Genomic DNA, 26,797 nt, shown 5'->3' on the forward strand with positions numbered 1-26,797 from the left:
ATTTTTTTCCCCATTTTGTCTGTTGCTGTTTGCAGAGTCTGCTGTGGTGCATTTTCCACAGGCAGCTTCGTCTAGTTGCTGGCCTATGTCCTCTGGTTCTCTGGTGGGGACGTGGAGGGCCCTTGCCTGAAGGGTCTTGCCAGGGCTCAGGGTTCCTTCGGTCATCGTAAGTCAGTAGTGCGACATTTGGGGCCGGCCCCTTCTGTGGAGCTGTCGGCGTCTGATCGGCACAGTGCTAGCTATGAGTATTGGTCAGGCTTTTGGTCATTGGCCTTTTCGTGGTTCACCCTGTTGAGTGGGTGGTAGGTGAGAGGTGCTCTGTTTGCTCTCGCCTGGTCACACGATTCGTGGGTGTTTTGGGTTGTTTACTCTGGCCTGCAGTGATGTTGGGTGGCTCCTCTTTCTGGGGGTTGGAGCTGGCTGGCCAGGCATCTTTCCCTGTGCTCTGTTGGGTCATCCTGGAGTGTGTTTGCTTGGGCGTGGTCGAAACGATGGCGTCCCTCAGGTGGGTTTCCCACCTGTTTCCAGTTCCAAAACAGGAATGTGCGGATCTGAGGTTCATTCTGGACTTGTCCCGTCTAAATGCCTGGATCTTTTGCCCTCTTTTTGGATGACGACTCTGTCCCAGATCCGACTACTTTTGGAGCTGGGCGCTTGGATGGTGTCCCTGGGCCACTGGGATGCGTATTAGCATGTCTCGATTCATCTGGTGTTCAGGGATTGGCTCGGTTTTGTCGTTAGGCGGCAAGCTTACAGCTGGGTCATGGTGACCCGTTTACGTCTGTTAGGGGTTTGGGTTCTGGCTTACCTTGACGACTGGCTGGTTTGGGATTCCAGTCAGGAATGCATGCCTGCTCACCAGGGATTTGGTTCTTTCCCCATCTTGCCAGGTTCGGGTTCTTGGTGAACTGGAGGAAGTCCCACTTTGTTCCCTCTCAGGTACAGACTTGGCTGGGTCTTGTGTGGACTCTCGGACTGCTTCCTTGTCTCTCCCTTCAGCGGCGTTGTTGCGGCTGCAGTCCTGCCTTCAGCTGTTTTTGGAGGGTACCCGAGTCACTCGTCAGTTGTTCGAGCAGCTGTGTGGGAATCTGAACTTCACCATGCTGGTCTACCTGTCGGGTCGGAACTGGCTTCAGCGGTTGTTCTGGTTCCTTTGGGGATGTCCCTTCCACCCCTCTTGCAATCACTGGGGGTGGGCCGGGGGTGCCTTGCGTTGGTTACTGTGTCGCCACCTTCCTATTCGGGTTTTTTGGAGTTCAGTGCCGTGGCGCCTACCCGAGCTCTCACTCAATTTGTTCATGGATGCGTTGTCCCGCTTTCGGCTGTTTTTGGAGAGCACCCGAGTCACTCGTCAGTTGTTCGAGCAGCTGTGTGGGAGTCTGAGCTTCTCCATGCTGGTCTAACTGTCGGGTCGGATCTGGCTTCAGCATTTGTTCTGGTTCCTTTGGGGACGTCCCTTCTGCCACTCTCGCAATCGCTGGGTGTGGGCCCTGGGGGGGGGGGGGGCCTTACGTCGGGTGCTGCAATGCCAGCTTCCTATTCAGGTTTTTCGGAGTTCAGTGTCGTGGTGCTTACCCTAGGCTTGCTCGATGTCACTCCCTGTTCTAACTTAACATTCAGTCTCTTTGGTCCCCTGTTCAAAGCTTATTTATCTTGAATTGTCTACAGTGTCATTAGATCTAGCCAACCTGCTATCTACCCTCGGACCCATGATGTCAGACAGTTTGTGGCTCTGATCGTTATGTTTTCTAACATGTCTTGGGCTATTGCCCAAGTTTTAGAGGTCTAACAGGATCATGATGGCTCATTTTATCTCTGCATGCAAATATCTCTTATGATTAATCACTGATTGTCATGATTTATTGTTTTCATTACTGCTATTTAATATTAATTATATCTTAATTTCTTATCACTATCTGCCATTTATAATCTGATTATTATTTTAGAGTACCTGGTGAAGAAATTGACGAGTTACTTCATTTTGACTCTGGTGAATCACGTCATATTGTAGTATGGCGTCAAGGACTTTTCTACCAATTGAGCATCTGTGATGATAAGAACCAGATCCTTTCTGTTTCTGTTCTGGAAAAACTATTTCAAGACATCTTTGATGATGCTGATAAACACAAGGGTAAGAAAATAAATATGTACGTATTGCATGTACTGAATTTATTTCACTTATAGTACTGTATAATTTATGCAGTTAAAACAGTTCTGAATTTCCCTTGACAAAATTTTACATAAAAAAAATTTGTGTGACCTCTGTCATTCCTCTTAAACAATCCCTGTAATAAAATCCTGGTGGATGCCATCAGGCAAGAATGTGTGCTGTATTCCTTGTTTACAGCTTGTTCTCGTGTGATTTCTCAACTTAAAAGAGTGTTGTTCTTTTTAAAATATTGAGTTTTCACACTTAGTTATATAATAATTTGTTGTGTCGGGGGGACAAGCAGCCAGAATATACATACGTGCAGTACATGTTAGGCTTATATTGATCCCCCTCCTGTCTTCTCCGGGTTGAATTACTGACCCTTCCCCAGGATCAAATTACTGACCCTTCCCCAGGTTGTAACCCTACAACAAACTGACTAATTCCTGGGTACCTATCTACTGCTAGGTGGACATGGGCATTAGGTGATAGAAAACGCGCCCAACCATTTCTGTCCCACCTGGGATTCGAACCTAGAATTCTCGATTGTGAGTTGAGAACGAACCCGACTTTTAATATTTACTCTTAATATGCAAGGACTTTACAAGGACTCTTAATTTTGTGCTGTATCATCAATAATATTGTCATATTTAGACCAATCTTTTCTTAGTGTAGGTGATGGTGCAAATTTTAGGAATGGTGCAAATTCTGTGCTAATTTTGTTAATTCGGGTACAGATGACCACATGTTTTCCGGATGCCTCAGGACTGAGACTGAATGAATAACCTGTTGTGTGTGGAGCCTAAAAGCATCCGTAAAAGTTCATAAAAGTTCAGCATCCTAAAAATTTATTGGGAAAATTTGGCAGTACATTGTATTTACTAGAGCCGGCGGCTGAGCAGACAGAACACTGGGCGTGTGATCCTGTGGTCCTAGGTTCAATCCCGGGCGCCGGCAAGAAAAACAATGGGCAGAGTTTCTTTCACCCTGATGTCCCTATTATCTAGCAGTAAATAGGTACCTGGAAGTTAGTCAGCTGTCACGGGCTGCCTCCTGGGCGTGGAAGCGCGGGGACACTAAAGCCCCGAAATCTTTTCGAGATAACCTCAAGATAACTAATATGAGAAGTTCAGATAAGCTTATGAAGCTGATGATTTTTGTTAATGGTACATAGTTATTTAGATGGTAGAGGTGGTAGATGTTAATGGTGTTGCATTGACTGAAGTGAAGATTGATGGGGATGAGATTCCCATAAAAGTTGAAGTGCTTGTACAGTCTTGACCATAAGTCCCATTTTGTTTTGGATAAATAAATGGATTAGTAACACTGCTGACTGGGTGTCCTCGAAACGTTATGAATTCCCTATTTATATTCCATGGAATATGAACAGAATATGCTAAGAATAATATTAAATTTTAACACTTTTTAACACATTAACACTTTCGCAGGTATATGTCGCTTGAACGTGACACACTTTTTTCTCTTGAATGCACCCAAACACCGCGCTCAAGGGTCATTTGAGCAAATATTTCTATAAAATCCAATTCTTATCTGATCGTCTTGGAGATTGTATACATGTTTGCCATGAAATTTCCGTTTTCTTTAAAAACCACATTGCCTATTTGAGAAAACGGCATTGTATTGTATCTTCGTGGTAAGACTATTATAATGTTGACACAACGAGTGTAATCGACGTAGTTTTTTTATTTGGTGCTGGTCTAACGCATCCTTGTGTGACATTTGAAATGAAATTTGGGTGAAATTCCCAAGAAGAGAGAGTCCGCCTGACTCAGAGGTGGATTCTCCTTCCACACCATAACCCCTCTCCTTCCCACCTCCTCATCGTCTCCCTCCAGCCAGCAACTACTCTTCATAAGGTAAAGTAAATATTAAAACACTACAACAAAACATTTATATTTACATGTGCAGTATTATATTTACATAAAAAAAGTCATACAAGTATGGATGTTTTTGGGAGTGGAACAGATTAAATTTATTTCCTTTATTTTAAATGGGGAAATTTGTTTCTTAAGACGAGTTTTCCAGGCAACGAGCTCGGTGCCAGAACGGATTAAACTCGTTAATAGAGGTTCCACTGTATCTTCAATCCTTTATAATTAGTTTCCTTTTTATCATATGTGATGGACATTTGTGTCCTTTACAATATGTATACAGTAGAACATTCATAATGTTCCATGGAACTGTGATACATGGGTCAGTAATGTGTCCACAACAAATGTTCATTGGCACAATATTACCTGTTCAATATTTACAATATGTACATTTTCACACACTATTTATGCAGTCACATATTACATACTCAGTACTACACACTCAGTACTTCAGAAGTGAGTGATAATCAAAGCAGCAGTCCATGGTACACAGCACGAATTCTCACTCAATGCACCAGGTACAAACAGATTTTCGCTTCCTGTTTCTTCGTTCTGTGTGCTTGCAAATAACACACTCGCATACATCCTTGGCTTTAGTTCCTGTAGGGGGTTTGTATCCATGCTTGTAAAGTGTAAGTTAGTCTTGAAAAGATTATAGGAAAAGATAAATTTGTAAGGTAGTCTCGAAAAGATCAACTTGTAAGGTATTCTGGAGATTCAGCTATTCTAGAAAAGATTCAGCTATTCTTGAGAAGATCACTTTGTGAGGTAGGATTGAAAAAATCCAGGTAGTCTTAGAAAGATCTAGGAAAAGCTCAATGACAAAAATTCTGTCCTGGTATCGCTCATATGATACAAAGATGACAAAGGTGGGCATGGGTGGCACTCGGCTACTACTGGATATGCTCCATGCATTGTTCTCGTCAGTGGTGTATCACTTATATCGACCCTTGTGTTAGGTCCTTATTGTGCCTAACTTCAATATCATGACCCTTGTGTCCTTCAAACAATGAGGTTTGAATTTCACCGACAGCGATTTTTCAACACCACGTCGGACAGTGGTTGGGAGCCAGAAGCACGTGCGCCACCCATGGTTGCTCATTCTGAACTGATCCAGCCAGGAGCCCTAGCGCATTCTGGGAATTTTTTTCGAAGATGGCTGCCTCTCAGTGGAGGTCCCAGGAGTACATTTTGTACCCAACCAACTGCGCTCGCATTTTGAATGTATTTGAAATCTTAAATTAGTGTTTTCTTGTCCTGCACAGTTTTGGGTGAACATGTTTTCTCAGCCAGCGCAGTCCAGTGGTTAATAGCATCATATTAATTTAGTTTTCTAAATAATTACCAAAGTTTTTCTTTCATTCACACATTTTACATGTAGCAGATTCAACTACCATAGGTATTTTCATTTGAATTTCAAACAGTACTATCTTAACTATGCTGCAATCAGTTATTCATTGCCTTGTACCAGTCTCCATTCATTAGAAAGCCACTCTTCCCTTATCTCAACCTTTCACTTGGGCTTCTATAATCATACCCCTACTCCACATTTTCTCACTTTCTGTTGCTTGGTTTTACATAATTCTAGCATGTCCCTAACTACTGCTGGGTACATGGCCTTGTTCACCGAGCAGTAATTGTGGATCTGGTTGTAAAATATTGTGTTCTGGGGAAGAACAAATAGGGTAACAGTAAAAATGAGCTAGGGTAGGAAGAGTGATTACCCTGTAAACAAGATACTGTACATTACAACTTCTGTCTTTGTACCCTTTATTATGTAAAAAAAAAAAAAAAAAAAATTAATGTGAATTTGCAGTCTTCTATTTTCAACAGAGAGTGTGACTGAAAGTGAACGTAGTGTTGCAGCTCTGACAGGTCTTCCGAGGACAAAATGGGCACGAATACAAAAGGAATTCTTTACATCTGGGATCAACAAAGACAACATGGATCTCATAAACAGGGCAATGTTCATGGTTAGCAGGAATAATTTTGTTGAAAATAGTGATAAGAGTTGTGATTATTTTTTTTGTGGGGGGAGGAGCCTCCCATCCTCCAGTATCTCATAGGATTGCAAGTGACCTCAATGACCTACACTGCCCTATTGGTAGCCGGGTCAAAGTCTGGTTCTGAGGCAAAGAGAGCTTGGTGATACAAAATTTACCCAAAACCAAAAAAAATCGCCGGAAAGGTTAGGTGAAAAAATAAAACGATTGCTTGAAAGAGATAAACATGCCTTGATGCAAATAATTGTTGCCAGAGGTGATCAACCATAAACTTAATGCACCTGACCACCACCCAATGGTGGCCCAGGTCACCCATTTCAACAGTCTTGTGTTATCAGAGCTCCACTACTCTGCAGGAACCCTTGAGCTGCTCCATTTTCAGCTAAGTAGTGTTGGATATACCTAGATCATTGTTCTCTTGAGGGGGGCCATTGCTTTGTTTTTGTTCTATTCATTGGTTATCAATCAATGCTTACCTATCGGTGACCAAGGGGAAGTTAGATGTAGCTCTTTGTCCCACCTCCTAGCTGTTTATACCTTATGTGCTAATTGTCCTCAAGATTGACTTTTCATTTTATTTTATTTTATTTTATTTATTTGTTTAAATTGTGAATGAAATAGGCTTCAGCAACCACTTCCTTCAATGCATTCCACTTCATTTTTAATTTAACACTTTCGCACCGCAAAAGCATGTTTGCGGCATGTGCGCCGCAAACTTAGAGGTCATGACACTGGCGTGCGGGCAAGCGCGTGGCGACACCGAAATGTGTATACTCATTTCAGTTTCCTCACCTTAATTCTCGTGCTATGTCATTTGTTTTGGTGTCAGTGTGTTTGCAATAGAATTCCCTACAGGTGTATATGCAAATAATGTTCAAAAGCCCGGCGTGACTCCCCGCAGCAAAGCCTAAAGCAAAAGTTACCCGTGAGTGCCCGAAATCAGTAAAATGTGTAAACTTGTTTCAGTTTTCTCACCTTAATTCTCGTGCTACGTCATTCGTTTTAGTATCATTGTGTTTGCAATTAAATTCCCTGCAGGTTTATATGCATATAATGTTCAAAAGCCCTGAGTGACTCTCCACAGCAAAGCCTACAGTTACCTGTGAATGGGCATCAATTTGCACACCGCAGCTTAATGTGTATACTCGTTCAGTTTGATAACATCAATTTTCATGTTACGTCTTTCATTTTGGTATCAAATTGTTCGCGATATAAAAGCGTGTATTTTAAAACTATTCCCACAATAATAGAGCAATAACTGGAATTTTAACATATTTTAATTTTGGACGCTCATCATAACAAAATTATTTATACCTTTCCAGTGTTCTGACATAAATTTTTGTGTTACATCTTTCATTTTGGTATCAAATTGTTTGCAATCTAAAGGCTCGCATTTTAAAACTAGCCCCATAATAATAATAGCACAATAAATAGAATTTTAACAAATATTTTAAAATTTTGACCAAAAACATATTTATAATCTTTAAAGTGTTCTGACGTACAGTTTTTTGTTACATCTTTCATTTTGGTATCAAATTGTGCGCACTCTAAAGGCGCTCATTTTGAAACTATCCCGAAGTCGATCGGATAATAAATTAATTTTATACAAATATTTTTTTATCGGACGCCAGCACAGTCCGACGCTCGGACTCAAGAGAGAAAAAATCAGATGCCAAGGTCGTTCGAAGAGTGTGATAGTGTTAAATGGGCTTTCTTTGTACACTTTCTCTCTTTGCTTCAAGATCTTGTATGTGGTGATTATATCCCCTCTTGTTTCTTTTTTCCTCTGAGGTTATGAGGGTGAGTTCCCTTAGTCTGTCCTCATAGTTAAGGCCTCTCAATTCTGGTACTAACCAGTTGCATACTTCTGATCTTTCTCAAGTTTCTTTTTGTGCTTCACTTGTTGTGGGTTCTATGCTGGTGCTTCATACTCAAGTAATGGTTTCGCATAGTTGATGAGCAGTATGTCCTCATCAACTCTTGTCAAAAGCTTGTTAATCCAGCCGCCAAACCCCCTATTTATGAATAAAAAATGGTTTACACACCTCAATATTTCTCGAACAGTGCATATCGACCTCTGGTGGAATTGCAATGCTGTAAATGCCTCGCCCATGTACTTCAAATACAGTAATTTCTAACAGAGCCTAATCACCTAACCTTACCTATTCCTAACTATACATAAAACATTATTATATAATAATATTAATACAGTACAGTATATAGATGAGAACAAACCTATTTTTAAGACAATACATTAGAACTGATCAATTTGTCTTAGAGGATGGCCACAGCTTTAATGAGCCTGGCCTGATGGCAGGTTGCACATAGGCAGTGTGTATGCATTTGACAGCCTCCTTGTTTAACTTCTTAAATAATGTTCTTATGTTGTTTACTAACTTCCCATATTTCTTATGTTATCCTACTTACATGAGCCTTTGGTGTTAGTGTTGGGATTATGTCCACTCACAGGTCTCTTTTCTTATTGTTTCTTTGAAATAGTTTCCCTGTATGATGTAGTTAAATATAGATCTTAACCATTTTCATTACTTTATACTTATTTAGATTGAATTCTGGCAGCCATTTATCACCCAGTCATGATGGTTGTCAAGGTCATCTTGCATCATCTGCAAACATAGACATGTATGAGCTCATTCCCACTACGAGGTCATTTACAGGAATTAGAAGTGTTCCTAGGACAGAGCCCTGTTGAACATTATTTTCCACATCTCTCCAGCCTGACATATCCTCTCTGACTATGACCCTTTGTATTTTGTTCATCAGGTACTCCCATACACAGTCCAGTGTTTTTCCTGTTATCCCCGCTTGTCTCTTTATCTCGTGTATTAGTCTTTTGTGATGAGCTATCAAAAGTTTTCTGGCAGTTCAGGAAGATCCAAAGTTAATAAAGTTATAATGTACATACATAGACATGGATACATTTTTCAAAGATATTAATAAAATACGTAAACAAAAAAAAAGTCATACACAGGGTCATATGAGTGGGTATTAAATGCATCAACCTTGATATTTTACATACCTAATGATCCAAGTATAAAGGTTACCTAATAAAGGTCCCAATACATTTTCTCTAAACTTGTACATAGACTTGGATACATTTCAACCTGACACAGGTACCTAGGTTTTCAGATCATTTTATCGTATCAAAAAACAACCCTCAACAAGTCGGAGTGTCAATGGAAGGAGCCTAATGTTATGGAAAACTAGCTTTAACCATTATATTCTGTAGAGATTTCCCTTAGACCAAGGCCAGCATAGGAGGTAAGGGTGGAAAGTTTTGCCATGCTGGATGTTCTCTCCAAGTAGCCTTAAGCCAATCTTCTAAGTTGGTCAGTTGTTGGTGTAAAGATCCTGCTATTCCTGGAAAATAGGAATGGAAGATTAAGCATCTCGGGATCTTGCTGTATGTAATAATTCTTGTCTGTTTTTGCCATTCATTTTTATTTTGGCATCTTGTAGTATATTCTCCGGGTAACCTCTATTTCTGAAATGTTGTTTTCACATCATCATCGACTGCTTTAAGAAAGTTTCTCCTGCCGTTTTCAACATGGTGGGGGTGCTGGGTGTTTTAGGTGTGTTCATTGTTTTCACTCCCTCCTCATTTCTGGTCTTCTCCCAGGGGCCTGGGCCATCCCTGGATGTTGTGCCTTTGTGAATGAGTTGAGCTGCTGGCAGGGATCCCAGGTTACCAAGACTGGCATGTGGTGGCATTGGATGGAAAGTGGTTAAGATAGGTAGACTGTGGCAACAGTATCCTGTCCTTTTTTGATGGTTTTGGGTATTCTCACGTTCCCAGCATCCCTTTGCCTCGTATAGAGAGCCAGATTCTGGTCTTGGCAGGTGAGAATGAGTTTGGGTGGTTGTGTGTGGTTTCCCAAGGCTTGATGTTACCAGTAGTTAAGCTTGGAAAGCTACTGAATCCCACCAATAAAGGCATTTCACTACATTCAACGCTGTTTTTTTTTTTTTTTGTCATTTGTAGTATAGAAATGATAAAATCTGTTCTTATACAAGCCTCTTAAAGTAAAGGTATTTTTGTGTTTTGCAGGTTATTATGTTAGACAAATGTCCAATGGATATTTCTGACAAGGGCAAAACACTCCTTCATGCCGATGGCCGCACAATATGGTGAGTTCATTATCAAAGTTAAATTTGTTCAAGTATAGGCAAATTAGATTGCTAAAAAAAGGTTGGTAGTGATTTTTCTGGAGGAGCCAAATGGTGGCTCCCTGTTACTAGCTGCACTGAGATAGCTCCACATTATAAGTTACATCATCAGCCCCTGCAGGTTATTAACCCTTGCACTGCGCATCACATCCTCAGATGTTCGACTGCTGGTGCAAATTCCTGAGATGTTTTTAGCATTGTGCAACATGTGAAACTCCCATGGGAACATAGAGCTCTCATCTGCTTCTGCAGGCATCCATTAAACAAACACCCTCTTGGAAAAATTGTGAGTACATTGTCTTCACTACTGGCCAGTAGTATCAAGAGAGCAACCATTGGTGGCATATGCAGCTCAGGCTCCCAGCCCAGCCATGCAGCTCTGTTGAAATTTTAACTTACAAATGAGGAAATTAATAAAAATATAAGCTTGCAACATTAGATGATTCTGAGAGTAATAAAGATCATGGACTTGTCTCAGAAGTCAGTGGTAAGGGCAGCACCTTGCTTCGTTAGCTTCTTGCTCTACAAAATTCCGTTCTGGTACAATACCGTGTGTGTGTGTGTAACATCTGTTGGAGTTCATGCCAAGGCTCAATGTGCAGCCCATCTTCTCGAGCATTCACGTCACTAAACTGATGGACTAAACTGCCTAAACCTAACCTAACCGAGGAGCCACGAATAGAAAATTGGACATCACGTACATTTTAAGAGCTGCTGGGATTTTTAATACGTCTGGTTTTGGGCCTTAACCACTGTGATGCACTAAGTTTATTGGGACATTCCCCCTGTGTGCTAAAAATCAAGTGTTTGCAAAAAAAAAATTTGGCCTTTATAAAACGATAAATTTCTTTCTCTGAACATGTACTGTCTCCACTCGATTATTCGGACTATATGGGAAGGACCCCCAGCCGGATAATCACGTGTTCCGAATAATGGTACTTTTTCACCTACGTGTCCAAAACTAACCATTTCCAACTATTTTTATACTACAAAGAACATAATTTGAATTGCCTTGCCACATATAATTATTAAATATTCAACTAGAAACCTCAACTTACCTTGTTGTTGTTCGTCTTCTTGATTGATGCCACACATCTTGAAGTTAAAAATTCTTGACAATTTACGTAACCTATACTAACACAACACTAAAATTAACACTTAAAATTACTGTACAGTCCAATAAGCAAAGTTAGTTTTTACTGCCAGCTGCGGAAGCCTCACTAGTTGAAGTCATTTGGCTTGCCTGTGACGCCTCACTTGTTGAAGGCGCTGGGCTTGCCTGTGACGCCTCACTAGTTGAAGGGGCCTGTTCACACCCTCTGCTAGTGTTTGCACCTTCACTTTCAGAGGTTGAAATGTATTTCAGAATTTTCTCTTTTTGTTTCCTTATATCAGAAACAGTACTAGTGCCTATATTAAATTCCTTGGCAACACTTGAAGTCGACTGGCCATTTTCACAAAGTTGTATAACACGTAACTTGTCCTTAATTGTTAGGACAATCTTCCTGCTCTTAACACCTCCAGAACGATTTATGCTGCTACCAGACATAGTCTTGGCCAAAAATGTCCAAAGTTACTATGAAAATAAAAGTTATTTAAAAAAAATATTTCACTAATGGCGGGGCACTGTGGTGTAACACGAGGGCTGAGAGCACATGGCTTGACCAGGTATGGACTGGTCCAGTCAGGACAAGGAGGCACGTTACATAGGCCACCAACAGGAAAAAAATAACAATATTTTTTAAGGAAACTTCAGCCTGTGCAAAATGTTTTTAGGAAACTTGTATGGTATTTTTTATTACATAATTACTAGTATTTCTTTTGATTTTGGCTATGATGAATTGTTCTAAAATTTATGGTAATTCCTGTACTGTAGTGTATAGGCCGCTCCCCTCTCTCCCGACACCACCCACCCCCCTCCTCCACTATGCATCTCAAGCCACAGGCAGACTGGATTAATATGGTACGGCCTGCCCCATGGCTTTCATATCCGGACAATTCAATAATTATCCGGCTGACTGTCCAGATAGTGTAACATCGGCAGAAAGTTAACCGGCTCCAATTTTTTAGCCAGCTAAACTAGCTTTTATCCGGCTCCAATGGCCAGTTTGGCCAAATATTGAGAACTTTATACGGTCACGATTTTGGCCGTATAAGGGTGTTTTCAGGATGTTCAAATCCCGGATAATAGTGTGTCTACAGTAATGCTGTGGTGCTGTGGCTAGTGATGTGAACATCGTAAACAGCATTGAATCACTGACATTTGAACATTGTATACAGTCATTATTACTGTTACGGCCCTACTGGGACGCAACCGGGGTTCTTCTCTGATGGTAGTAGAGTTTGGGAATCCGGCCCCAAGTTAGTAGAGGCTTTCAAGGGGTGTGTTCTGTCATGTTCACAGAAAATGGTACCATCCGTTTTCTATGTGCGGCGGCTGAGACGCCAGAGAGAGAGAGGAGGTAAACAAGAGAGCGTACAGGACGCCAGCCAAGCTTGGTAGCTACTAGTCATGTAATCATATTAAGTATTAAAGTCAGTAACCAAGTCATGACTTTACATCAACCCTACAACCAAGACTTCCTCAGTAACACACAAACACCACATGTTCCATAACGCAAGTTAAATTAAAGGGGGAGGGATACAAATATTAAAATTTTCTGATATATATTTCCACCACCATATATAAATAAATAACAGTCACACGCGGTGATTATTACTACGCAAAAATATATACAGTTGCGTCTTCCTCCGAAGACACTGGATGCTCAACGGTGCTCACTCTGGGTAGCCCTGGTTCCTTCTTCCGTGGCCCACGATGAATCCACGCTGACTACCCCGAATCTACCCTGGCCACAGGCCAGCCAAATCACAGTCCCACTGGGTGCTTCGTCGTGGAGGCCTTCAACCACAATCCAGCCTGTAGCTGGCAGGTACCGATCAGCTCCGCTGTATAGGCCACTCCACGACCGATACTTAGGGTTGCGAGCCCTAGCCAGGAACCTCGTGTGACTCACTGGTCACTCTCCTCATACAGCACCTCAGTGGATGGTCTCTTCTACTAGCCAACCCCGGATAAGGCGATTCCCAACACTGCCACTCCTCAGGCAGGCTATTACTCTCAACAGAGTTCGTCCAGGGGTGGCTCACAGCTTCTTCAAAGCAGATTAGTGAAGAGACCTTGGCTGCCTTGGGTAGACTGATCCATCGACCAACACAGCAGTCCCAGGTCGACTCTGCAAGCAGACACGTCATCAGTACTGGGGATACTACCTGAGACCACAAGGAAACATCACTAGCTTAGACAGAAACGTCCACCTCTTCACTCCATAGATGGCGTTGCTGTCTAGGCGCCACTTCACCAGAGGTCAGCAGCAGCTACGTCACGAGCTGACTAGGACAGGAATCCAACACTTATTGCTGGCCTATCCTGTCACCACTAGATGGCGTCGTCCATTTGGAGTGGGTTTCGAGAGCGGACTCACAGATGGCGTTGTCGTCACTGCTCCGTGCTCCGACGTTGGACTCGGGTCCGTAACAATTACACTCAGGCTCTTCTGTAATACTATCATGGCTAAATAATACAAGTTATATATATATTTTGACATTATTAGGCGATGCTGTGGTCACAAGCTAAACAGCAGTGCTGTGAGCGCCATCCTTGGTTGCTCACTCAGTACCGAGGCTCTCACACCTGGGAATGTGGCCCACGATTTTTTTTAAAGATGGCGTCTGTTTATAAGAGCCCTGATGAAGCTGATGTGAACCCCATGTAAGTAAGTAAGTAATTATCAAAAGAAGGCACCAAACCGGGAAGGCTATGTAGCACCATCAAATACGCAAAATAATCAGAGGGCGCTAAATATCACCAAGGATGCCAATACGAGAACAAAAACGCATAAGGCGAACGATATCAAAAGTGTCCAAGTCACCAAGAATTCTATCGAGGGACAGGTGACCGCGAGGGGCGGTCGGAAAGCAAGACACACGCTCGTCCTGGAAGTCAGGACATTCAAGAAGGACATGCACGACCGTAAGAGGGACAATGCAACTAGGACAATAAGGAGCAGGGCGGCGCTCCATCAAGTGACCATGGGTTAAGCGAGTATGGCCAATACGCAACCTCGCCAGAGCTGTTTCCCACCGCCGGTTACGGTGGAAGGAGGACAGCCACGAGGAAACACAACATTTAAGAGTACGTAGCTTGTTACCAGTAACAGACAACCAAGAAGCCTGCCAACGGGTAAGGACTAAGGAATGGATAACCAGGTAAAAGTCGGAATACGGAATGCCTTTACGAGAGATGGGACAAGAGCGGACAGCTTCCTTGGCGGCAGCATCCGCACGCTCATTTAAAGACACACCAATATGGCTGGGAACCCAACAAAACTCAACCTGGATGAACCGGATTAAAGGACCCGAGAGCCATGAGGGCACTACGAGAGTCAACAACAACTACAAAGGAAGTGAACCCCATGTAGCTGCAGGAGTTTTGAATGGAACGCTAAAAATAAAAATACCCGGAGGTATGCGCACCCCAGACGTGAGCCTGCAGGCGCGTTGCGCAGTTTAAGGATTAAAAATAAAAAAGCTTGTCTTATACGCCGGCAAATACGGTATGTCACTAGATATGAGCACCATATTTTTTACCATAGTGATATTCCACACACATTTAACCCTTAAATTGCGCATCGCATCATATGATGCTTTGGCCGACTTGCAGCAAATTGCGCATCGCATCATATGATGCTTTGGAGTACTACGCAAGATTTAAATGGCCCGCAGATACACTGGGTTCAACACACCTTCATCAGGGCTCTTGTAAACAGACGCCATTTAAAAAAAAAATCATGGGTCAAATTCCCGGGTGTTAGGGGCCTCAGTATTGAGTGAGCTACCAAGCCTGACACATGCAGCATGAGCTCACAGCACTGCTGTTCAGCTTGTGACCACAGCATTGCCTAAAAATGCCATAATATACTTTTTCATGCTATTATGTAGCGATGATATTATTACAGAAGACCCCTGACTGTGATAAAACTCACCAGGGTTCTGATAATAGCAGGATTGTGGTGATATTTAGCGCTGTGCTCCATCTTTGGGAGGAGTAATGCTGTGGGAGGGGAGGGTAGTGGCGTTGTCTTCTGACTGTGTGTGGCCACCTTTTATTGACTGCACTCACCATACCAGCTTAGTGGTTCGCTATGGTGAACACAAATGTAGATACTTATATATAACGTGCGTATAGAGGGTATAAACAACAAGAGGAGTAGATTGGGAGCTGCCATTTTGGTGAGGGCGGTGGCGTCGTCTGCACGACTTATCGTGTTGTTTACTGGTGACCACAATGGTCTTTGGACACCATACCAGTTTACTTGTACAAGTATGGTGAATAAAACAGGTAGATATTTATATATAATGTGTGTATATAGCGTAATAACACCACAAACAGTATTGTTGGAGGAGAAATATTTAGTGCGTCTGGCCTTGAGGGCGGCAGCCACCAGCTGACTGTGTGAGGTCCTACGTCTTTGTGCCTTTACTCACCATACAAGCTTAGATGTACAGTTATGGTGAACAAAACATGTAAATACTTATATATAACGTCTATATAAAAGCAAAAACAGTATGGTGGGAGGAGAATGGTGGCAAGTCAGGTGAGGTGAGGGAGGGAGTGGCAGCCAGTGGCGGGCTGCCACTGGCATATGTTTAACACTTCTCTAACCCTGTCCATGGAGGACAGAAGAAAATGTATATATGCTGGTTAGCATTGTAAATGTGTGGCCATATCTGTGGTAGAAAATAATAATAATAATAATAATAATAATAATAATAATAAAAAAAAAAAAAAAAACTGCCTGCCACTGCCACTCAGCATACTAACTTAGTGGTTCTTTATGGTGAACACGAATGTAGATACTTATATATAGCGTCTGTATATAGTGAATAAAAGCAAAAACAGTATTGTGGGAGGAGAATGTGGGTGAGTCAGGTGACTTGAGGGAGGGAGTGAGTGGCTGGCTGGAATGTGGCGGTCACTCCTCGTTACTTTTTGACTCATAATAGCAACTTAGTGGTTCGTTATGGTAAACAAAACATGCAGATACTTATATATAACCTGTGTATATAGTGTAATAACCGACAAAGTATTTGTTCACTGTTTGATGAACATAATTGAATCAACAATATGCACACCATATATTTGAGTGTAGCGATGATTCACTCATTTTATTATATAAATATATCACACTACACACTATTGAATAATATTACAGCAAAAAACTACAAAAAATCAATTAGAGACATTGAAATAATTAGGCAATTATCTCTTTGTGGCAACTCCGGCCTGACAGCTGGCGAGCAACAGACCGCCTGGGACGCACGCTGAGTCAGCGCCTGTTTTTTGCCAGACTTCCCTGCCCTATAGCAGGCAATATATGCCACTTACGATTTTTTTATTATTTTTCCCATGATCAGTGAACACAAATTAACAGGTTAGGAAGATTTTTTTTTTTTTATGTGCCTGTGGGTGTCAAATGGTATATAGCCATGTACCATTTAAGGGTTAACTAAATAAATTCTGCAAATTATACACTTGAATAATATTGCTGCAAAACAGTAGATACTGTATAAACCATTCAAAGACATTAAAATATTTAAGTAAAAATATATCTACTGCAGTCCCCGCCACACTGCTGGACTGGAGCATATCGCTGCTGGCACGTACTGTCAGTGTGATTGTATATTGCCAGACTTCCTCATCCCATCACGGTCAAAGTATGTCATGCATAATATTTTTTTTTTTTTAGTTTCCTGTGATCAGAGAATGAACTTTTAAGGATAAAACAAAATTGGGAAACAATTTTTTGCTGCACACTGGGGGCTTGTCATATTTAAATTAATAGTGCAGCAGAGTGGTTAAATGCGCAACCTGGCCCTGATTAGTCTTTGTCAGTGATAAAGATTTGATGGTGTCGTTAGGTCTTCATCACTTGACTATACCCAAGGTTTGCGATTTTTTAAGTAGTTTTCCAATGATTAGGGCAGACATTTTAACAATATAGGAAGACAAAATATATTTTGAAATTTGAATTTTTGGGGGCATATAGGAGATGCCTCTTGTAATGCTTGCATAGCCCAGGGAAACAAAAAGCTTCCAGAAGGCAAAACCTGTCCACCTCACACAGCCGTAAAGATCAGGGAAGATCATCACCACTCTCACTGAAGAAACAAACCCCCAAAAAGTAGGTGAAATGAAGCAAAGCAGACAACTAATTACAAGATCAAAGGAAAGGAGACAATGCAGTAAATGACTTGGCAAGTAATTCAACCAGTAGTTAGTCATACTTCCCTCCCCCTAGTAGCCGCTACTCTCCCCAGCAGGTGGTAGGACCATTGGAGCTTCTGTGGTAGGTCTGAGATCAGCCACTTCTGACTATGCCTTGAGCTCTGCGGGTTCTGGAATTTTATACGCAAGTGTTAGTCATAGTTTCGATTCTATTCAAGTATATGCTTCGTGTGCATGTGTGTACAAGACTCTCACTTTTTGTGTGGACTTTTTAAATAGTTCACTTCGAGCTGCATTGCTTTGGGCTATCCTTCCCTAGGTGCTCGCTAGTGTTGCCCTTTCCGTGACTGGGTTACTTCCCTGATGGGCTTGGGTGTTCTTCCCATAGAGGCCAGTCTCTTTCTAGTATATAAATTCTAACTTTTATTGTTGTTAATCTAAATGTTTTGTTTTTAGTTAAAAATATCAGTTTGCTTTATTTTTGTTAATGTTAATTTCTGTTTTATTTGCTAGTGTTTGCAAGTACTGTATGTTCAGTTGTTATGAGAGAATGTTTGTGGAAATTAGTTTTCCCACATGCGTGTTTCTGGAGTGTAGCCCACACTTCCAACATGCCCAAGGGGGGGGGGGGGAGGGGGAGGGAATATCCAGACTTGTGCAACTGAGGGTGTGGCATGAGGTGTGCACGAGTGATCTACCTCACTGTGGAGGCTGCTTGCCTCAGTTTTCTCAGTGTGAGTGAGTATAGTAGTTGGTCTGGTGAGTTGGTAAATTTCTTTTCTTTTGTATCATGTCCCATTCCCCGTGTCATTTTAATAAATGTAATGCACACATGTTGTTGGGTTTGTTCAAGTCCTGCAAATTAAAAATAATTATTCCGGTCACTTGGTGTTTCCTCTTGTGTTTGAAGTGCATCTTTATATATTACATGTGTTCTGTATTTCCATATTAAATTAACATACATGTACTGTAAGTAAGGATTAGTAAGTCATATGCACAAACACAACCAGCAGAGCGGCACACTAAAGGAAATCTTGGCACAAGAGATCTTGGTTCAAATCTTGGTTCAGATGTGAGCTGGTAGCAAAAGAAAGAGTTTGTAGATTTCATGCATCATCTAAAAAGCTGTCACACCAGCAGCAAAACTTGTTGCATATCCAAAACTTGAAAAATCACACTGGTGCTCATCAAAGGTGAAAATAGTGTGCACGCACACCTGGCATAAGCTGAGACAGGGTGAATGGCCAAACCACACACCAGAAGCAGGCCACACACCAGTCACAATAACGTGGCTAAAGTATGTTGACCAAACCACACACTAGAAGGTGAAGGGATGACGACGTTTCGGACCGAAACGTCGTCGTCCCTTCAACTTCTAGTGTGTGGTCTGGTCAACACACACCAGAAGACGGAGATGACAACAGGGTAGAATTATGGTGGATTGGTATAGCAATGAGGAAGTATATGAGTGATGTGATATGATTGAAAGGGGTTAAGGAATATAATGTGGAACTGAGGAGTGGATCAAGTGCAATACACTGGTGGTATGTACATGTTAATAGAATATCTGAGAATCATTTAACAAGAGGGGGTTTGTGTACAAGGGTGGAATACAGAAATTGTATGGTAAAAGCAGACAACTATTATCTTGGATGGGAAGGGAAGTGTATGAAGGAAAGAGTAGTGGGAGTGATTAATGAGCTTGAGTAACAAGTTTATTGTGGCCACCCTCTAATGGGAAGCTCCCAAAAGGAAGTAAGGTGCCTGGGCTATATATAAATGGATAACAATATTGGATGCTTAGCTAATGTGTGTGCAAAACCTTGTTAATATTCAAGATATTAATTTGTATTTATTGCAGGTTTGACAAGAGTGTAAATATATGCTTCTTCCCTGATGGCCAGTGTGGATTGAATGTTGAACATTCAATGGCAGATGCACCTGCAATGGGTCATGTATGGGAGTATGCCATGACCATGGAGTAAGTTTCAATGTGTTTGATGGGTGTTAGCTCACAATAATTACATTATTTCATACAGTTTCATATCTTTGTATATTTGTCATAAACTGTACTAGTACTGCATATAATACAGTAGATATTTTTACTCTGCTTTCGATTAGCTAATGTGTTTTCTTTTACACTCTTTCTAATGTGATTACAAGTATGAAATATTTTCCCAGCTTGCATCACTCTTGTAGCACTCCTTAGCTGTATCAGCTAATGTTACTGGTGCACATAAAACATTGTGACCTCACCAGGCTTCCAATGACAATTTTTGCATGGCAGACACAAGAATTTTCCCAAGCTTTGACTTATTCCCTCCACTTGGCAGCATATCCCATGTGGATCAGAAATTAGTCCACTACCAAGATTAACCACCTGAAATGAAGGGAAATCACAAAATGCTCAACCTTCTTTCAAAATATTTTTTGGAATCCACTAATTGCCCAACAACTCTCTGAACAACTTAATCCCTTCACTAATCTGAGCATCACCCAAGGGCAGAGTGAGGAAGCCCTCTAACTCTTGCTGGGTGTCATGTTTGACTCCAAGTTGTGTGGAAAAAAACTTTTTACTAGCCACTGTTTAGAAAAGCCCAATGAGGTAAAAAAATGGAACTTCATACTTAACTTACAAAAGTTAAGTACTCGCCTAGTTGTACTCGCGTAGTTGTGCTTGCAGGGGTTGAGCTCCGGCTCTTTGATCCCGTCTCTGAACCATCAATCTACTGGTGTACAGATTCCTGAGCTTTGAGCTCTATCATATCTACATTTGAAACTGTGTATGGAGTCTGCCTCAACCACATCACTTCTTAGTGCAGTCCATTTACTAACCACTCTGACACTGAAAAAGTTCTTTCTAAAGTCTCTGTGACTCATTTGAGTACTTAGCTTCCACCTGTGACCCCTTGTGTGTGTGTACCACCTGTGTTAAATAATCCATCTTTGTCTACCCTGTCAATTCCTCTGATAATTTTGTATGTGGTGATCATGTCTCCGTGAGCTCTTCTGTCTTTCAGCAATGCGAGGTGCACTTCACGCAGCCTTTCCTTGTAACTCATGTCTCTAAGTTCTGGGACTAGACTAGTGGCATTCCTCTGAACTTTTTCCAGTTTTGTCTTGTGTTTGACATGGTATGGGCTCCATGCTGGGGCTAATCTAACGTTAGAAGAAACCACTATGATAACTGAACACTGCGTTGCTGTACACTTCATAGGACCAAAACCTGTTTTTAGGTTCTTTGACACTTAAATATCCCGGGATATTGATGCTAATTCGCGGACCGCCCTACACACGTGGCTCCCCGTCAACTGAACCAAGCTGAACCTCCGAGCTGAATGGTGGTATTGCCAAGATGCTTACCAACACTTAACATGTTATAGTACTTGCACATTTTTATTGTATGAAAATGGGGAAAATATGTAAATAGAAATTCTCATATATTAAGTCTTGAGTATTCTCCATTACAGTCATACCTTCTTTCTATATCACAAATAATGAGCATGTGTAAAGGATTAACAGAGTATTATTGAATACTGTAGTAATTGATTTATATAACCATTATATACAGCATAATATGTGATAAAATTAACAATGCTAGATTATTTATTAAACTTAATATCACTACAGAGTAATTGAGAAAAGATATTTGGACAATGGACAAGTGATGCCTCCACCAAAGTCATTCAAGCAGAGTAACTACACTTGTCACAGGAGAATCATCTGGGACATTACAGATGAACTTGAAAAAGAAATCAATAAAGCAGCTTTGTTTAATCAAAAGGTAAGACTTTTTGTGCCACAGGATCTTGAAATTGAATAATACAGTGCTCTATTCTTGCAACAGCAATAATACCTATTAATCGGGGAATTTATTGACCATTTTATTTGAAACTATTCTGGTACAGTATTTGTCTCTGTACAGCAGTGTGTGTATTGATTTTTTTTTTTATCTTTTTGTAATTTGTACTTGCCACTGCATCTTCCACTTTTGTGACTTGCTGCAGCAACAACTCACCATCCTTGCGCACATCATTTATCCACCTTTTATAGTAAGATTTGATTTGATTTTGATTTGCTTATATCATTTGAACATCATTTTGTATCTTACCTTTCTAAGTGTTGCATTCCTTTACACAAAAATATTTGCAAAATCGTAAATAACAAAAACTCGAATATTTTGTTTTGAAGTTTTTTATCTTATCTTGACACTTTTGCTCACGGGGCGAGCGAGCGCCAGACCACCCCAAGGTGCGTCGCGCATTCCGCATGAGCGCACGATTTTTGAATCTTGGTTTTTACTCTTTTTTTTTTTTCAATTTTGTCACGTCAATTCTCTTCCTAGGTCTTTCATTTTGGTATCATTGTGTTCGCTGTAGAATTCCCTACAGGAGTATATGCATATAAAGCATATAAATGTTGTCCTGCCACCTGATATGGAAGAGCCTGTGACAGCTCAAGAGACAGCTCAAGTGAAAGTGATTTAGCTGTTTGGCATGTCTGCTGTAGACAGTGCTGGTCTCGCTGACGAAGAGAAGGGTAGCGAGTACCACAGCACTGTAGACCTTCAGTTTGGTGGCAAGGCCGAGGCTCCTCCACTCCTAGACATTCTCATGGAATCTTCCAAAGGCAGTGCTGGCCTTGGCAATCCTGTTGTTGACTTCATCTATGTTCACCGCTCTTGAGAGTATGGTGCCAAGATAGGTGAAGTTGTCAACTGCCTGCAGGTTTTGCCCCTTCACAGTGATGTACAGTTCCTGGTAGGAATTTTCTCGGGCGCAGATTGATAGATGACTTCAGTCTTTTTGGTGCTGATGATGAAACCGAAGTTGTCGCTGGCTTGTGAGAAGCAGTCCATTTCGTGCTACATCATTTGTTTTTTTTGCAGGCATTGAGGGCACAGTTGTCAGTGAACAGGAAGTCTTTTATAACAGTTTCCTTCACCTTTGTAATGAGCTGTAGGCACTTGATGGTGGGCTGCAGCCCACCATCAGTCCTGTATCTGATGAGTATCCCATCCTGGCAATCACAGAATCCATCAGTGAGCATGGCTGAGAATGCCATGCTAAAGAGTGTTTGCCATCTTGCCATTGTGGAACTGCCAGACAATAGCAGTGAATTTGCTGGGACAGTGAAACGTCTCCATTATTTACCACCAGCCATCTCTGCTGACCATATTGAAGGCCTTGGTCAGGTCGTGAAGGTCATGAAGAGGTCATTATGTTGCTCTTGGTATTTTTCTTGGAGCTGGCGTGCAGCAGATATCATATCAACAGTTCCACATTCTACGCGGAAGCCAGGTTGGCTCTCTGGGAGGAGGCCCTGCTCAAGGTGTTGGAGGCGGTTGAGCAGGATAAGAGCCAGGATCCTCCCAGCGATGGACAGGAGTGAAATACCCCGGTGATATAAATTGCCAACCACACTTCCATGGAAATAAACATTCCTTTTACCTGGTCTGTATGGGTCTTGAACTGTAGACCCCCCACACGTGTGAGGCCGTAGCTCTGTCAACTTGGCTATGAGCAGTCTTAAAAGGAATAGTTTCCAGAAGCAGCATCCTACTGCCAAATTGGAATTTTCAACTTTCCCCTGACTACTTACACGGATGTGTGGATGGCAATTTATATGACGTGGACATGGGTCAGTAATTCCTTTTTTTTTTTTTTCCACTAATTCCTCATGAGTGTGTATGCACATGACTTAAGTCAATCACTATACTTTAAACCATCCCTTATTGACCTATGCAGTAGGGTCAAATATGGTGCATTCATCCCTGTTTGACACGTGCATTTGAAAGGCTAATATTATCTACAACCATTGGGCTGTCAGAGAAAAGCTTATAGATCAATGCTTCACTAATAAAGCATCAAAATACAAGTTTTAACACAGTTTAATAATTTGTTTTTACAGAATAATGATGATCTTGACCTTGAAATTCGGAATCATGACAAGTATGGCAAAGGTGTAATGAAGAAAGCTCGAGTGAGCCCTGATGCTTTTATCCAGATAGCACTCCAGCTTGCATATTATCGTCACAGTGGCAGGTAAATGTTCTTGCTTGCAAGCACTAGCCTTTATTTAAGAAGATAAGTATTGCTGATGAGCTTCAAATTTTATTGCAGATACGAAATGAAAGGTAATATTGACAGTGTGTGTTTAATTATACCTGTGTGCAGTAGTTACAAGATGGTGCCTTGTCTGTCACAGTTTGAAGTTTCCAGTGGTGGTGACATACACTATTCTCTTTTCTTATTTATTCCATGTCTATCATTTTGCAAAATGAAAAGATAGCTGCTGGCCTACCATGTCAAAAATCCTCGGTCCTTTCACTGATGTCCGCCTGTGTGGCCCACCCCTTGAATTGTTGGCCATACGAGTCCCAAGTTACAGGCTACTCTTTGCCATGTGATACTTTGAAATATTGACAGTTTTGGTCTCCACCACCATCTGCACTTAACTTGTTCCAACTGTCTACCAGTGTGTTTGCAAAAGAGAACTTTCTAGTAATTTTTTGGCACTTTTTCTGTGAGGGAACCCAGTCGGCTCCCTGGAACTATTTGACTGATATTAGCTAATACTGTATTAGTATGGGGCTTTAGTCATACAGAGTTGTCATGTCTACCGGGAACCACTAGCCAGAAGATGGTCCCGTCAGAGAGGCAAAGGGAGCATTGGCCTATGAAACTCATGTATGAAAGTATTCATGTTTGCCATGTCTGAACCTAGGTGATACCTAGGTTCAGTAGGGCCTCTTGAGGTTGCTCACCTCACAGGGGCCAAGTTGGCCGGCTACATATGACTTTGGCAGCACCAGCCTCCCGTAGGGGCACATTCTCCTGCGGGCCCTGGAAACCCACATCGGGGCTTAGTTAACCAGTGGATGTGTCCTTTGAGCCCCCTTTGAGCCTTATGCGAGTTTGAGGCTTGTTCGTTGGCCCTGTCTTAGGGTGATGATCACCTGTTAATATAGATGATTTATAGTCGCTGTGGTTCTTTTCCAAGATTTTAATTCGTGGCCATAGTCAGGGCCTAGCCTAGTAAAGTGTGTTGCATCTGACGATGGTCCTGGCTGGGGAGAAAGACACCTGACCAAACCGTAATGAAATAAAACCTCATTAGGAAAATTTGGATTAAATACTAGTGCACCTATTGGTTTAAATGTGTTGGGTCTACTGAACGGGAAGTTCGATCCCAACTCCTGCGAAACCCGGATTTTGACTCGGTGCTTGACCCAGTCTCCATTGAGTTCGGGTCTTCTTCCCTGTATTGGATACGATTTGAGGTACTGGCATCTTCCTGGCTTGCAGACTGCCCTTTCTTTTTGTTGGGGGCATGACATACATTGTTGTTCCTGCACGCTTGAGTAACGGGAACTCAATACGGTGTTGCAAGTGTACTTAGTCTCGGCCGGACGTTCGGACCCCCGGAGGTGGCTCTCTTCACGTCGGCATGGTTGAGGCGTCTCCCCGTCTATTTGGCTCCCTTTCCCGACTGCGAGGCCATCACGGTAGACGCTGGCTGAGGTGGGGTTACCTGTACCTCACCCCCCGGTTCAGCTGTTGCTTCAGGTTCTAACTCTGCTCGAGTCCTATCGGGGAAGGGTTCTTCTGACCCCATGGTGGCTGGCCCAGTTTTGGTTTCAGGTGGTGCTTGCTCGATGTCCAAACCCAGTGCGTTTTCCACTGCTGCCACCATTGTAACGGGGGCCAGCCTTTAACCTCACTTACTGGTTAAACACTGGTCATTATTAAGTAATCCTACAGACCAGAGTTCTGTGTAACCTTCAGTTCAACTCCTCGAGATCTAAAACTTTTGATCGTTTAGATATCATGGCTCGAGGATACTGTACCTTTCAATGTTACACTGCAAACTCTGACTTAGCTGCCACCGCCTGCTACATCTATCCACTGAGTAATTCCCTCAATTGACGGTGAAGCAGGATACCGTATATGAGACATAAACCCTAAAAATGGATCTCCAGTTATCCGAAAAGGAGGGATAAGATTTACATTAAGTGTGGAATTAAATCAAAGTACAAAGGGATTATCTGATGTATTAAATAACTGCTTGCAGGCTTGCAGAGGGTGTTAGTCCCAAGCATGGGGGCTTGAGCCCATCAACAGAATGTAAAATAACCGTTGGGGGGGGGGGGGGAAATTCCACTAAATACCATAAATTGTAAACAAGATTTATTAAACAAAGATTATCAATGAAAATAAAAAAAAAAAAAACCATCTGAACACTTCCTAAACTAAATATAATCTAACTGAAATTCTTCCTAAAATAGAGGCAATAAATACAAAAACAATGTGGAGTCTACAACTGCACTTAAATCAGACAGATCAATTACCTTAAATACCACAGCTTGGCCAGTTGTTCAGCCATGCCTCTGGAGAGGAGATATTGACCCCCCAGGATGTCTCGACCCACACTGACTTATTTCTCCACTGACCTTGATGAGGCTGACCTTAGTTTAGTTAGCAATCATCTTTGAAGATTAATTTGACAACTAAACTCCTGTACTGTCACTGAAAGGGACGTATTTCAAAACAGTTGGGAATTATTTAGATACTTGAGCCAGGCTAATTTCAATATTCAATAACCCTTGAATTTTACTGATTTACATGAATTAACAAGCAAGCAAGAAGGTACATATTTTCCAAGTAACGAGATACCGTATTATTACTGACGTCAAATGCTTCTTTGATAACATACGAAGCTTATTCTTTATTCTCAATTGACGTTAATTTTAACATAAGTACTGAACATTAAACACGATTGATTCTTCCTACTATTTCTTTAATACATGAATTATTATCCTAGTTTGATGACTCAACACAGGGTCCATGTGGCGCTACTGTTTTCTACACATGAGCTCTAATCCCTTGGGGGGGGGGGATGACTCTAGCCTGTCCTTCTAGTGAACTACAACATTTAATGTTGTATCTATGGTCTTCTATATTAACAGTTCTACTGTTACATGGTGCTGACACATCTTGGGTGTAATTTATAGTGACAGGATATGTACACTTAGTATGCTTTAACACTCAAGCCTTACATGGCAGGATTTGATATAATATTCCTTAGGGTTGTATGTTACAGAGATAGAGATTCCAGACATGCCTAACCATCAGGATTTAATACTGAGGACAGGAACACTGAGGACTATGAAAATAGTGGTAGGTGTTATTTACAATCCTTCATTATCACCAGGATGGTTAATGAAGGGAGGAATAAGATAAATGCAACAAAACATGACTGAAGATAATATAAAAGATGG

The 26,797-nt window shown here is 41.6% G+C and overlaps 1 protein-coding gene across 1 annotated transcript in view; it reads left to right on the forward strand.

The window, feature by feature from the left end:
- Nucleotides 1-26,797, forward strand: part of LOC123760671 (carnitine O-palmitoyltransferase 1, liver isoform) — a 100,934-nt gene that overhangs the window by 52,965 nt on the left and 21,172 nt on the right. Inside the window, exons 9-14 of the mRNA XM_045746451.2 lie at nucleotides 1,947-2,131; nucleotides 5,875-6,014; nucleotides 10,111-10,190; nucleotides 19,379-19,498; nucleotides 21,148-21,301; nucleotides 23,428-23,561. Coding sequence (XP_045602407.1) covers nucleotides 1,947-2,131; nucleotides 5,875-6,014; nucleotides 10,111-10,190; nucleotides 19,379-19,498; nucleotides 21,148-21,301; nucleotides 23,428-23,561 — 813 coding nt within the window. The remainder of the gene's footprint in view (nucleotides 1-1,946; nucleotides 2,132-5,874; nucleotides 6,015-10,110; nucleotides 10,191-19,378; nucleotides 19,499-21,147; nucleotides 21,302-23,427; nucleotides 23,562-26,797) is intronic.

This window comes from Procambarus clarkii, chromosome 21 (genome assembly GCF_040958095.1).
Source record: "Procambarus clarkii isolate CNS0578487 chromosome 21, FALCON_Pclarkii_2.0, whole genome shotgun sequence".
In the NCBI taxonomy this organism is placed as follows: Eukaryota; Metazoa; Arthropoda; class Malacostraca; order Decapoda; family Cambaridae; genus Procambarus; species Procambarus clarkii.